General features: G+C 41.2%; 1 protein-coding gene across 1 annotated transcript in view; it reads left to right on the forward strand.

Moving 5' to 3' along the window:
* Ltn1 (listerin E3 ubiquitin protein ligase 1) overlaps positions 1–14,474 on the forward strand; it is a 60,274-nt gene that overhangs the window by 11,550 nt on the left and 34,250 nt on the right. Inside the window, exons 7-13 of the mRNA XM_027412356.2 lie at positions 913–1,086; positions 2,111–2,301; positions 3,940–4,075; positions 6,467–7,285; positions 7,546–7,587; positions 10,268–10,454; positions 11,064–11,300. Of these exons, the coding sequence (XP_027268157.1) occupies positions 913–1,086; positions 2,111–2,301; positions 3,940–4,075; positions 6,467–7,285; positions 7,546–7,587; positions 10,268–10,454; positions 11,064–11,300 (1,786 nt within the window). The remainder of the gene's footprint in view (positions 1–912; positions 1,087–2,110; positions 2,302–3,939; positions 4,076–6,466; positions 7,286–7,545; positions 7,588–10,267; positions 10,455–11,063; positions 11,301–14,474) is intronic.

Raw genomic sequence — 14,474 nt, forward strand, 5'->3', positions numbered from 1 at the left:
CACACACATTTAATGTTTCATATGTTCCTAAATACATAAATACAACCTGCTCAGTCTGTAAGTTACTTGTATGTATATGATTCTAAAATCGTACAATTGGTATTGGATATCAGTTGATTTGTTTGTTGTTTTTGTTTATTTTGTTTTTTGAGACAGCCTCACCATGTAACTCTGGCTGTCCTGGAACTAGCTTTATAGATCAGGCTGGCCTTGAACTCACAGAGGTCCACCTGCCTCTGCTTCTTGAGTGCAGGGATTAAAGGCATTTGCCACTGTGCTGAGCTGTCTTTTGTTAATTATTAATTGCATTTATGAAGGTGATGTGTTTAAGCTACCTCTACACAGCAGATAGGTTTCAGTATGTGAGCTGAGTTTGTGGGAGAACATTAGATGTAATGTTGGCCTTGAACTTTAAATTTAAAGTTATAATGTTACTCTGTTTTGCTTTAGGAATTATGCTTCTTTTTCAGATCTATGGTCTGTTACCCTGAAAAAGGATAGAACCCTTTTCCTGCAAACTTCTTAAAATTTAGTTTCTTAGATAAGCACTGTTAAGAAATTTGTGGCTAATTAGTTTGACACTGTCTATTGCTATACTTGCTTGTCTTTCTGTTCATTTTGGATAATGTTGCCCTATTTATATTTTTTTGGCTATATAAGAGACCCTAACCAAGAGCTGTGCTATTAAATAGGATTTGTGTTAAAAATTATATTCTTTCTGCCTTTATTTTTTGCCTTGGTAATTCTGAATGTCTTTTCAGATTGTTACTCTTTAAGATTTTAAAAATTATTTTTGATGGTGTTTTTTAGTTATAGGAAAATTGTGAGCCATCTTAACCTGCTGCTACCATAGTTGATTGTATAAAGGTCAGTAGGCTTTAATGTGATTCCACTTTCTGTTTCTTCTTTTAGATCCGCTCAGCCTATTTCGAGTTAATTTCTGCTTTGTGCCAACATGTTCCCCAGGTGATGAAAGAGGAAGCTTCCAAAGTGAGCCCATCTGTCCTACTTAGTATTGACGACAGTGACCCTGCGGTCTGCCCAGCTCTCTGGGAAGCCGTGCTCTACACAGTGACAACTGTTGAGGTGTGTAAGGCAGGCCATGTAGCACTCTGGAAACTGCTTGCTTTCACACTTGTGTTTTATCTCCCATGTGCCATATTTGAGAGATCACTAGATGGTAGTATCTAAAACTCACTGGAAAAATGCTAAGCAAATCAATAAACATGTTAAATTGCTCATAAAATGTCATAAATGCTATATTCCCTTCCCTACTCCTTTTTTTTTCTTCCTTGCCGTCCCTTGAGCTTTTGTTGTTTTGTTTTTGTTTGTTATTTTTTTGAGACAGAGTCTATGTAGATAGCTCTGGCTGTCCTAGAACTCATCTGAGATCAGGCTGGCCTCTAGCTCACAGGTATTTGCTGTCTCTGCCTCCTGAGTGCTGGGATTAAGGGCTTTCGCCAGCGTGTCTGACTTCTTTTTTAAACTTTGAAACATCTGTTTACTTTCTGACATCACCAATTTTGACTCTCCTCAGGGAAGCACAGTGGTGTGGAGTGGCTGTGGCATTATGAGGAGGAGAGTTTGAGTCTAAGATCCCCTTACTCAGTCATTGTACCACTGGAACTCTCAAAGGAAGGGTTTCTGAACCAGAAATATGGTTTAAAATGTTTTAAATAATCTTCCTGTTAGCATAGCAAATGCATGGTTATTAAATGTAACACATTTAGCTTTTTGGAGTTTTAATTGTGGTGAGATTTTAATGCCTTGCTAGTTAAAATATTTAATTTTAACTTAAAAAAGTTGCTTTTGAGGCAAGGTTTCCCTACATCACTCTGACTGGCCTTGAACTCAAAGAGACCCACTTGCTTCTGCTTTTGGGTGCTGGAGTTAAAGATGTGTCCCACCATACCTGGTCTTATTTTTAGTTTTCTTTTAATTTACTTTTCTTTGGAGGCAAGGGCTTGCTCTATAGCAAAGTATAGCTATATAGTCTCACAAGTGTTGGGCATATAGGTGTGCTCTGCCATTCCTAGCTTCATTTTTGTTTTTGAGATTTGTTTTCTCTTCGTTTGGAAATATAATTTCTAATTGTTGTTGTTGTTGTTAGGAGTGTTGGCTTCATGTAAATGCAAAAAAAAGTGTGTTTCCCAAGCTGACGGCTGTGGTTCGTGAAGGTGGCCGGGGTCTAGCTGCTGTCATATACCCTTATCTTTTACCGTTTATCAGCAAACTCCCCCCGTCCATTACAGAGCCAAAGCTGGATTTCTTCAAACATTTCCTCACCTCTGTAATTACTGGGTAAGCCATTAACATTTTTTAACTTAGAAAATTTGCATTTATTTCTTTATTGTGTGTGTGTGTGAATGCATTTATACGTGTCGTGGTATATGCATGAGGTTCAGAATACAGGTTGCAGGAATCTCTTCTGTCTTTCTATCATGTAGGTCCTAGGGATTGAACTCGGCTAGTCAGGTTTGGTGACAGGAGCTGTTACCCACTGAGCCATCTTGTTAGCCTAAATTCTGTTTTTAGAAGCAAAAGGAATTTTTCTTGTTTTCATTATTGTAGTTTTCCTTCTTCTTTGAATTTAACCATTTTCTTCCCTTCCTCTATTTGTGAAACATGTAAAGCTTTCAGAGAAATAGGTGTGGCACAGGACAGGTTAGACTGGACTCAGATGAGCCTCAGGCCTCAGCATCAGCCTCAGTCTCTTACATGGGTAGGATTATAGGACATGGAATTGTAGCCAGCTCACTTCTCTCTTTGAAAACTTTCAGAGCTTCTGTGAAAAAAAATAGAGTTAAGTGTCTAGATGGAAATAGAACATATTCTAAATGAGTGATGGTATTTTTGTATTGGCACATACAGACCCCCACGTTCAGAGGATAAGTTGGTGAAGTTTTTAAATGTTCCCTACAGTTACACGTTAGAGCTGTTTATGATCTAGCATGTGGCTCACCTGCTCACTAGCATGTGTGAGCTTAGGTTCTGTGCACAAGTACCAAAATAATTTACTTCTGTTTAACACTTAAAAAAGTTCTCCTGGATCCTGGCAGTGGTGGCACACACCTTTAAAACCAGCCCTCGGGAGGCAGAGGCAGGTAAATCTCTGTGAGTTTGAGGCCAGCCTGGTCTACAGAGTGAGTTCCAGGACAGCCAAGGCTACACAGAAACCTTGTGTCTAGAAAATCTTTAAAAAAAAAAAAAAAAAAAAAAAAGGGTTTGCCTCAGGCTGGAGAGATGGCTTAGTGGTTAAGAGCACTGGCTGCTCTTCTAGAGGACCTTGGTTTAATTCCCAGCACCCACATGGCAACTCACACCTGTCTGTAACTCTAGTTCCAGGGCTTCTGACACCATCACACAGAAATACATGCAGGCAAAACACGAATGAACATAAAGTAAAAATAAATTATAAAATTGAAAAAGTTCACTTTATTTGTTGAGTTTAATAAAATGCATATTTTTACCATTGTCACATTTTAAATATAATTTATAAAATTATAAATATAATTTTAAATATATTTCTCATCTTTCATATTTACACATGGATTAACACATAAACAGGAACTGTGTCTCTTAGTTTTGAAAATAAGTTTTTTTCTTTTCATAATTCTTGATATTTACATTCTCATCAGCTGTATATTTTGGTTACTCTTAGTTCTTAGTTTTTTGCTTTTTGTTTTGTTTTGAGGCAGGGTCTGTGTAGCCCTGGCTGTCCTGGAATTCACTCTGTAGGGTCAGGCTGGCCTTGAACTCACAGACATCCACCTGCCTCTGCCTCCTGAGTGCTGGGATTGAAAGGCGTGCCCTATCATGCCCCACCAGTTCTTGGTTTTAAGAATTTGATTTTAAAGTCTGAAACTCTTTTAATGTCTTTGGTGATTCTGAGTTTATATTTTCTTTTGTTGGAAGAATAATTCTATTATTATTTCTTAGGCTGTCAACAGAGAGAACCAAAGCAAGCTTTTCTGAGTGCTCAGCTGTCGTCTCTGCGTTTTTTGAATGCTTACGGTTTATAATGCAGCAGAGCTTAGGTGAGGAGGACATGGAGCAGATGCTTATCAACGAGCAGGTACGCTTGCAATCACCTGTGCCGAGCCACGCTCACACACAGAAGAAAGACTCGAGCTTACTGTGGCCTGATGACATTTGTGGCAGTTAGTCAGCCTTGCATGTAAAGATTTCACTTTTGGTTTTTTTGTTGTTGTTTTTGGAGACAGGGTTTCTCTGTGTAGCTTTGGAGCCTATCCTGGCACTCGCTCTGGAGACCAGGCTGGCCTCGAACTCACAGAGATCCACCTGCCTCTGCCTTCCGAGTGCTGGGATTAAAGGCGTGCGCCACCAACGCTCGGCTTAAAATTTCACTTTTATAGTTTACAAATTGAATAATATACTTCTGACTGGATAAGTGAAAATTCTGTATTGTCAGTTGCTAGTGTAATATCCTTAGACTGATTTACCTTACCCAGTCCCTAAATTTAAATCCCTGACGGCTTTAGAGGGAGACAGTACAAAATAGATTTTGGGTGATACCCTTGGTATGGCTAGTGCAGGTTTCAATTATTTGGTAATGATCTTGTTATTCTTAAAATTCTCAGATGCTTTTACTCCTTTATAAATAGTTGTATTTGATTTTGAGATTCAGGATAAAGAGCAGGGTCAGCATGTTTGCAAATATCTTAGGTACTGTCTCTTTTTAAAGACTTATGTGTGTCTGTGTGTGTGAGGTAGGCACCTGCCAAGTCTAGATGAAGGACTCGGAGCTACTAGACTAGAGTTAAAGCTGGTTTTTAGCCAGCTTTGTTAGGGTGCTGGGAACCGAACTCCAGATATCTACAAAAGCAGTACAAGCTCTGAGCCATCTCTCTAGTCCCATTATTATCATCTCTTACCTGTTCCTTTCTTTCCTTTTTTGTTTTTTTGAGACAGGGTTTCTCTATGTCGCTGTGGCTGTCCTGGAACTTACTATGTAGACCCAGATGGCCTTGAACTCAGAGATCTGCCTCCATTTCTTAGTTTTATAATTCAAGAAAGGTGTTCTGAATTTTTGGTGCTTAAGTGCCCTAATTATCTTCCAAATGAGTTATAGTCAGTCAGTTGTCTGTCTGTCTGTCAGTCTGTCTGTCTGTCTGTCTGTCTCTATCTGTCTGTCTGTCTGTCTATCTATCTATCTATCTATCTACCTACCTACCTACCTACCTACCTACCTATCTACCTACCTATCTACCTATCTATGTACGTCTCATGTAGCCCAGCCTAGGCATCAGCTTCCTGTGTAGCCAAGGATGACTCTGACCCCTGATTCTTATGCTTCCACTTTCCTGGGGCTGCAATGGTAGGCATACACCACAGCACCTAGCGGGCTTCTATGCTTGTATGTTCCTTGTGTCTCTTTTTTTTTTGTTTTGTTTTTTTGTTTTTTGTTTTTTGTTTTATTTTTCGAGACAGGGTTTCTCTGTGTAGCTTTGGAGCCTATCCTGGCACTCGCTCTGGAGACCAGGCTGGTCTCGAACTCACAGAGATCCGCCTGCCACTGCCTCCAGAGTGCTGGGATTAAAGGCGTGCGCCACCAACGCCTGGCTCTTGTGTCTTTTAATTAAGTGGGAAAAATGCAAAAGCTGATTGAGTTTAGAAGGTACGAAGCAAACTGGATTATGTTTATGGTTAGTTACATTATAAGACTAATTGAGGTGTAGTAGAGTGAAATTGTCAAACTTTTTGAATATGAAAAGATTTGAGTTCACCTTTTTTTCAGAGATCTGGGGGGAAAAGCACTCATTTACCAAATAGGAGGGATATCCATTCGTTCTAGTGTCCATGTTCATGTGTGTATGTGTGCTTAGTGCTTTTTTTTGAGACAGGGTTTCTCTGTTGCTTTGGAGCCTGTCCTGGAACTCATATAGTAGACCAGACTGGCCTCAAACTCACAGCATGGGTCACCACCCCCTGGCTTAGTGCATGTATGATTAAGTGTGTGTGTGAAAGCCAAAGAACAATTTCATGTGTCATTTCTCAGGAATCTGCTCTTCCTGCTTTTTGAAGCAGGTTTGATAGGAAGATTTGGGTAGGCTGTCTGGCCAGCCAGCCCCCGGATCTGCCTGTCTTTTTTTGTTTTTGTTTTTTTTTCCGAGACAGGGTTTCTCTGTGTAGCTTTGGAGCCCATCCTGGCACTCACTCTGGAGACCAGGCTGGCCTCGAACTCGCAGAAATCCGCCTGCCTCTGCCTCCCAAGTGCTGGGATTAAAGGCGTGCGCCACCAACGCCTGGGTCTGCCTGGCTTTTTAAATCAATTTTTTTTTTAATATAGAATTTGGGGATTGAAGTGAAGTCCTTATCCTTGTATGGCAAGCACTTGAGTGACTGAGCTGTCTTCCCTGCCCTCAAATAGGAGGCTGGATTTTGCTTTAACCTTGCTTGTACTCCCTTGGAAACTGAAGTTTGATATTTTTACCTTCTCTTTCAGTTGATCCCATTTATTGATACCGTTCTCAAAGATCCAGGGTTGCAGCACAGGCCTTTATTTAACCATTTAGCAGACACAATAAGTGCATGGGAGGCCAAAGTAGATGCTGAAAAAGATGCTGAAACTGTTTATAACCTGGAGAATGTTCTGCTAAATTTCTGGGAAAGGCTCTCAGAGATCTGTGTTGAGAAAATTAGTGAGCCGGAAGTGGATGTGAAGACTGTTTTGGGTGTGTCCAGCCTAGTAGGGGTCCTTCAGAAGCCAAAGAGCTTGTTGAAGTTGCTGAAGTCAAATAGAAAGAAAACTGGTAGGGTCAGGTTTGCCATCGAGGAGCCGGAAGCTAAAAAGGAGAATGAAAAGTGTGCGTCTTCAGAAGGAGAGAGCAGTGAGGGCTCTGAAAAAGCCACCGACTCTTCTGACACTCATAAGTCTTCAGACCTTGTATCTCCTTTAAGGAAGAAACCTCTGGAAGACTTAGTCTGTAAACTTGCTGAGGTCAGCATTGCCTTTGTCAATGAGCAGAAGTCAGAGCAGCACCTGCAGTTTCTCTCTACGCTTCTGGACTCCTTCTCCTCAGACCTAGTATTTAAAGTTCTCCTCGGTGATGAACAGAAGAATATTATCAAAGCCAGACCTCTGGCGGTCGGCAAACTTGCACAAGAAAACCCTGCAGTGCAGTTCTTGTATCATAAGCTGGTCGGCTGGCTAAATGAGAGTAAGAAGAAGGATGGGGCCTTCCTGGTAGACATCTTGTACAGTGCCCTCCGATGCTGTGACAGTGACTTGGAAAGGAAACATGTCTTGGATGATCTGACCAAGGTATTATGTCTTATACCTTTTATAAACATTTTTATGATGCATGATGAGAATAAGCCTTCATGGTAACCTGAATATCAGTTGAAAGACAAGCAATATTCTCTTCACTGTTTTGGGAAGTACTGATCAATTCTACAACTGGCAACAAAAGAAAGTTGGGCTGCCTAGTGTTGTCCTTTTGCTTTGGATGTGTGAAGCTTCGGTTGCATTATTAAAGCTTTCTCATTTGTCCTGTAACTTTCTAACTCTGTTTCTCCTTTCAGGAGGACCTGAAATGCACTTCTCTTCTTCAGGTCATTGAAAAGGTATTTTAAGCCCCCCAAACCACAGTTCTATTTTCACACTGTAGTCAAGTATCTGATAGAGCATGACCTTACTATTTGTAAATTATGACTCTGGCTCTGAGGAGTCCAGTTTGTTTCTTAGCAGGCGATACAACACTGTGTTGTATTCTAATTGAGACTGCAAGGTTTCTGCCCTTTGTGTTCCTAGAAGTGAATGAATGGTGCTGTCTCTGACTAGAGCATGTCTGCAAACTCTTTTGCTATGTGGAGAACTGGTCAGGATGTGAAAATGTTTCAGCATTGTACAGTTTGCCATTTGATGAAACAAGAAAACCAATAATAAAAGTAACAAGACGAAATCAAGGATGTAATGTAGGAAAATTTCAAATAGCTTTAGTCTTCTTTCCTAATGATGATTTAAATGACATATAAATTTTCAACTGTAGGTGCTTATCAACCACTTAAGAGACTTCCTCTTATGGCATATTTTACTATTTTTTCTATTTTATGTGAATTTATGTTTTTCTCTTTTAAAATAGTAAAAGATACAAAACAAATTTAGCTAATAATTTCTTTTTCCTTTTCGATATGTTGGGATTAAACCTAAAGCCTCACACATGCTAAGCAAGCCCTCTGTCACTTCGCTGAGCTATATGCTTCAGCCCTGTTGTGTTTTGATGTCAGTTCGGTGATAATAAGTATAGTCACATTATTGTTTAAATCCCCCAAACTTTATTTTGTGAAACTACAGTGTAGTTGTTAGTGTAGCTCAGAGGTAGAGCACTTGCCAAAGTGTGTTTGAGGCCCTAGGTTGGATTCTTAGCACTATAAAAAATAAAAAATAGATAAAAAAATCCTTTTAATTATGTTCATTTAACAGTAATTCCCAGTTTCACCAGTTGGTTTACATTTTATAAAGTATAAATGCAGAATATCTTTTACTGTTTACTGGGAATTATAACAATTATTATTTACTGCTACTGAGAAGTATAACAAGCACATCATTTACATTTGTTTATTTAATATCCTGTAAGTAAGCTACATGACGAGCCAAATTAGCTGCTTGATAAGCCTTGAATCAAAACAGGGAGAGTCAGTAATTTGATAAAAGTGAACTGATACAAGGTCAGTGGGTAAATGTGTTTGCTGAGCCCGATAACCTGAGTTTGATCTGAGGGACCCACAAGGTAGAAGAAAGAGCCAATTCTTGCAGTTTGTTCTGTGATCTCCACACTTGTTGCCATAGGTTGTGTGTCCACACACACATATAAAACATAAACATGTCTCTCTCTCTCTCTCTCTCTCTCTCTCTCTCTCTCTCTCTCTCTCACAACACGCACACACACACCACGCACACACACACACACACACGCACGCACGCACGCACGCACGCACGCACGCACACCCCCCCCCCATGTAATTTTTAGAAGCTAAGAAAAGGAGGAGTAAATGTCTATCCACGCAGTTGACTCCAGCTGTATCTACCAGGTTGGCAGGTGTTTGTATTGGTTTAGAACACCATCTTTCAGTGCAGTGTTTGTAAGGTCCTAGTTCTGTGGGTTTCTGTGACTCCTAGCTGTCCTGGCTTCTTACAGCTGCAGAGAGTCTTTCACTAGCTATGGTAATGCCCCTAACTCTCATGTCTTGGTAACAGAGAGGCATTTTATTCAGAAGTTTCTCTACCAGGAGAGAAACTTAGAGTTTCTGTAGATGAAACCTATTGGTTTACAAATTAGAAAGTAGGTCCGGGTTTGTTGAAAGATTTGTCAAAGATCATAAGGCTAGCTTAATGCTAAGGCTTAGATTGAATCGTAAGCTCTGATTATTTATATACTTTTTTAGCATAAGAGACAATCAATTTTTAGTCACCACCCAACATGCACTTGGGTTTTCTTTTTTTCCAGATTGCTTTGAAATGAACCAAGTTGCAAATTCCTTTCTTCTCAGCCTTTAAAGCAAAAGAAGCTCTGGGAACATGGATCAGCATGGTTTTGGGGGGTGGATTTACAATTTTTTTCTCTTATTTCCCCACTCAATGAAAATAAAAAAAGTTACCATTAGATACTTGGCTCTAGGCACTCTGTTTCAGAGACTCCGAGGAAATGATTGACGCCATTGTTAATATTGAAGTGATCGACTATCATCTATTAATTGTTCTTTAATTTTAGAAAAATTAATGAAAAAGTATATTATTAAGAAGCCATTTATAAATCTACTTCAGTGTTCATTCACTGTCCATTGAACATATCTTCAGGGTTGGTAGCAAGTATCAAGTTTAAAACTGTCTTCTGGCAAGGAACTCACAATCTCATTGGAAAGACAAGACAGAGAGATGAAACATGTATATAATAAGACCTTCCAGTCAGTGCTTTAGAAAGTCAGAGACCTAGTGATCTTCTGGGGCTAGAATAGATGGGGAGATTTTGACAAACAGGTGGGATTTGTACTGACTTTCAAAGAATCAATGGGATTTTGATATGTGGGAGTATGTGTGGTTGGAGGATAATGTAACAGAGCACAGGAATGATTGTCACCAGGGTTCCTTGGGGCCATGGAAGACAGTAGTATTCCCAGCACTTGAGACGGAGGAAGAGTAGAAGGGAGAGTTGGGACCACATGGTGGAGGGAGCCAGTAGGAGCCACATAATAATATGGACACACCTTTTGATATTGCTACTAATTTTAACTTTATGGTTTTTAGGCATGTTCTAGCTCAGATAAATATGCTTTGGTAACTCCTTGGCTAAAAGGCAGTATTCTTGGAGAAAAATTGGTTGCCTTGGCAGACTGTCTCTGTGGTCAGGATTCGGAGTCTACATCTTCAGAACCTCACTCCTCAGAGCAGTGGACTCTGCTGAGACTGGCACTGTCACAGCATGTTAAAAACGGTAGGGTGTGCTTCTGTTTTACAGCAGGGTTGATACTTCTTTCTGCCTCCTGGGGGTTCCATGCTTTTAACTGGAATACTGTTGGTTAAGAGATATTTTCTTAAGTACATTTTTTTTTTTTTTTTCTTCGAGACAGGGTTTCTCTGTGTAGCTTTGGAGCCTATCCTGGCACTCGCTCTGGAGACCATGCTGGCCTCGAACTCACAGAGATCCGCCTGCCTCTGCCTCCCGAGTGTTGGGATTAAAGGCGTGTGCCACCAATGCCCAGCCTTCTTAAGTACATTTGTTAGAAATACTGTGTGTTTCATGGTATGACTTGAATGATATGTAAATTTATTAGTTTTGATTTAGAGTTCTTTGAATATAATATAGCTGCCCACTCTTGGATTTTGTAGACCATTTCTGGGTTTTACTTTAAAATTGTTTTTTTAAAACTTGAGGTATTAAGAGGGCAGATTGTCTTTTTAAATGTTTTTTGTTGTTTAATATATACATATATGGCTTTACAAAACATCAGAAAGATCTCCATGATTGCTAGTCCAGGGTAAGATATTTCAAAATACATTGTTAATACTCTATATTTGTCTGTTTGGATTTTTTTTCCTGTAGATTACTTGATTGGAGAAGTATATGTTGGAAGAATTATTGTAAAACTTCATGAAACTTTATCCAAAACAAAGGACTTGTCAGAAGCTGAAAATAGTGACTCTTCAATGTCTTTTGTCTGTGATGTGGCCCATAGCTATTTCAGCTCAGCCGGAGGCTTGCTAATGCCATCATCTGAGGACTTGTTATTAACTCTCTTTCAGTTATGCGCTCAGAGCAAAGAACGAACACACTTGCCAGGTAATAGCCTACTGCTCAAATGTTTTGTTGGGGATCTCCGGCTCTGACCTTCATAGTGAGTGTAAGTGCCCAGGCTTTATTCATTGAATTGTAGTGTGTTTGGTAGTTTTAAGAATTTCGAGAAAATAGTACTGTCATGTTTTTAGTTCTAAAAACCAAGCTAAAAAGAAACATAAAGATGTTGTTTCTAAAGTGCATGATTGATATTGGAGAAAGAGTGTGCAAGGCGCCATAGTGGATAATTTAGAATCTTAGCCTCTTCACTCAGTAGCAAGAACAGGACACTTCATTTTCTTTAAAATGTCACTCATTCATTTTGTGTGTGTCTAAAGGCATTTGTGGCTCATGAGTGTGCGCCACTGTGTATGTGTGTGTGTCTAAAGGCATTTGTGGCTCATGAGTGTGCGCCACTGTATGTGTGTGTGTCTAAAGGCATTTGTGGCGCATGAGTGTGTCCCACTGTGTATGTGTTTGTGTCTAAAGGAATTTGTGGCTCATGAGTGTGTCCCACTGTGCGTGTGTGTGTGTGTGTGTGTGTGTGTGTGTGTGTGTGTGTCTAAAGGCATTTGTGGCTCATGAGTGTGTCCCACTGTGTATGTGTGTGTGTAAAGGCATTTGTGGCTCATGAGTGTGTCCCACTGTGTACGTGTGTCTGTCTAAAGCATTTGTGGCTCATGAGTGTGTCCCACTGTGTATGTGTGTGTGTGTACAAAGGCATTTGTGGCTCATGAGTGTGTCCCACTTTGTATGTGTGTGTGTCTAAAGGCATTTGTGGCTCATGAGTGTGTCCCACTGTATGTGTGTGTGTCTAAAGGCATTTGTGGCTCATGAGTGTGTCCCACTGTGTATGTGTGTGTGTGTAAAGGCATTTGTGGCTCATGAGTGTGTCCCACTGTGTATGTGTGTGTGTGTAAAGGCATTTGTGGCTCATGAGTGTGTCCCACTGTGCGTGTGTGTGTGTGTGTGTGTGTGTGTGTGTGTGTGTGTAAAGGCATTTGTGGCTCATGAGTGTGCGCCACTGTGTATGTGTGTGTGTCTAAAGGCATTTGTGGCTCATGAGTGTGCGCCACTGTATGTGTGTGTGTCTAAAGGCATTTGTGGCTCATGAGTGTGTCCCACTGTGTATGTGTTTGTGTCTAAAGGAATTTGTGGCTCATGAGTGTGTCCCACTGTGCGTGTGTGTGTGTGTGTGTGTGTGTGTGTGTGTGTGTGTGTGTCTAAAGGCATTTGTGGCTCATGAGTGTGTCCCACTGTGTATGTGTGTGTGTAAAGGCATTTGTGGCTCATGAGTGTGTCCCACTGTGTACGTGTGTCTGTCTAAAGCATTTGTGGCTCATGAGTGTGTCCCACTGTGTATGTGTGTGTGTGTACAAAGGCATTTGTGGCTCATGAGTGTGTCCCACTTTGTATGTGTGTGTGTCTAAAGGCATTTGTGGCTCATGAGTGTGTCCCACTGTGTGTGTGTGTCTGTCTAAAGGCATTTGTGGCTCATGAGTGTGCACCACTGTGTATGTGTGTGTGTGAAGGCATTTGTGGCTCATGAGTGTGTCCCACTGTGTATGTGTGTGTGTGTGTAAAGACATTTGTGGCTCATGAGTGTGTGCCACTGTGTATGTGTGTGTGTGTCTAAAGGCATTTGTGGCTCATGAGTGTGTCCCACTGTGTATGTGTGTGTGTGTGTAAAGGCATTTGTGGCTCATGAGTGTGCGCCACTGTGTATGTGTGTGTGTCTAAAGGCATTTGTGGCTCATGAGTGTGCGCCACTGTATGTGTGTGTGTCTAAAGGCATTTGTGGCTCATGAGTGTGTCCCACTGTGTATGTGTTTGTGTCTAAAGGAATTTGTGGCTCATGAGTGTGTCCCACTGTGCGTGTGTGTGTGTGTGTGTGTGTGTGTGTGTGTGTGTGTGTCTAAAGGCATTTGTGGCTCATGAGTGTGTCCCACTGTGTATGTGTGTGTGTAAAGGCATTTGTGGCTCATGAGTGTGTCCCACTGTGTATGTGTGTGTGTAAAGGCATTTGTGGCTCATGAGTGTGTCCCACTGTGTACGTGTGTCTGTCTAAAGCATTTGTGGCTCATGAGTGTGTCCCACTGTGTATGTGTGTGTGTGTACAAAGGCATTTGTGGCTCATGAGTGTGTCCCACTTTGTATGTGTGTGTGTCTAAAGGCATTTGTGGCTCATGAGTGTGCGCCACTGTGTATGTGTGTCTGTCTAAAGGCATTTGTGGCTCATGAGTGTGCACCACTGTGTATGTGTGTGTGTGAAGGCATTTGTGGCTCATGAGTGTGTCCCACTGTGTATGTGTGTGTGTGTGTAAAGACATTTGTGGCTCATGAGTGTGTGCCACTGTGTATGTGTGTGTGTGTCTAAAGGCATTTGTGGCTCATGAGTGTGTCCCACTGTGTATGTGTGTGTGTGTGTAAAGGCATTTGTGGCTCATGAGTGTGCGCCACTGTGTATGTGTGTGTGTGTGTAAAGGCATTTGTGGCTCATGAGTGTGTCCACTGTGTATGTGTGTGTGTGTAAAGGCATTTGTGGCTCATGAGTGTGCGCCACTGTGTATGTGTGTGTGTGTAAAGGCATTTGTGGCTCATGAGTGTGTCCCACTGTGTATGTGTGTGTGTGTAAAGGCATTTGTGGCTCATGAGTGTGCGCCACTGTGTATGTGTGTGTGTGTGTAAAGGCATTTGTGGCTCATGAGTGTGCGCCACTGTATGTGTGTGTGTCTAAAGGCATTTGTGGCTCATGAGTGTGTCCCACTGTGTATGTGTGTGTCATGAGTGTGTCCCACTAAAGGCATTTGTGGCTCATGAGTGTGTCCCACTGTGTATGTGTGTGTGTAAAGGCATTTGTGGCTCATGAGTGTGTCCCACTGTGTATGTGTGTGTGTAAAGGCATTTGTGGCTCATGAGTGTGTCCCACTGTGTACGTGTGTCTGTCTAAAGCATTTGTGGCTCATGAGTGTGTCCCACTTTGTATGTGTGTGTGTCTAAAGGCATTTGTGGCTCATGAGTGTGCGCCACTGTGTATGTGTGTGTGTGTAAAGGCATTTGTGGCTCATGAGTGTGCGCCACTGTGTATGTGTGTGTGTCTAAAGGCATTTGTGGCTCATGAGTGTGCGCCACTGTATGTGTGTGTGTCTAAAGGCATTTGTGGCTCATGAGTGTGTCCCA

This window comes from Cricetulus griseus, chromosome 4, assembly GCF_003668045.3.
Source record: "Cricetulus griseus strain 17A/GY chromosome 4, alternate assembly CriGri-PICRH-1.0, whole genome shotgun sequence".
NCBI lineage: Eukaryota > Metazoa > Chordata > Mammalia > Rodentia > Cricetidae > Cricetulus > Cricetulus griseus.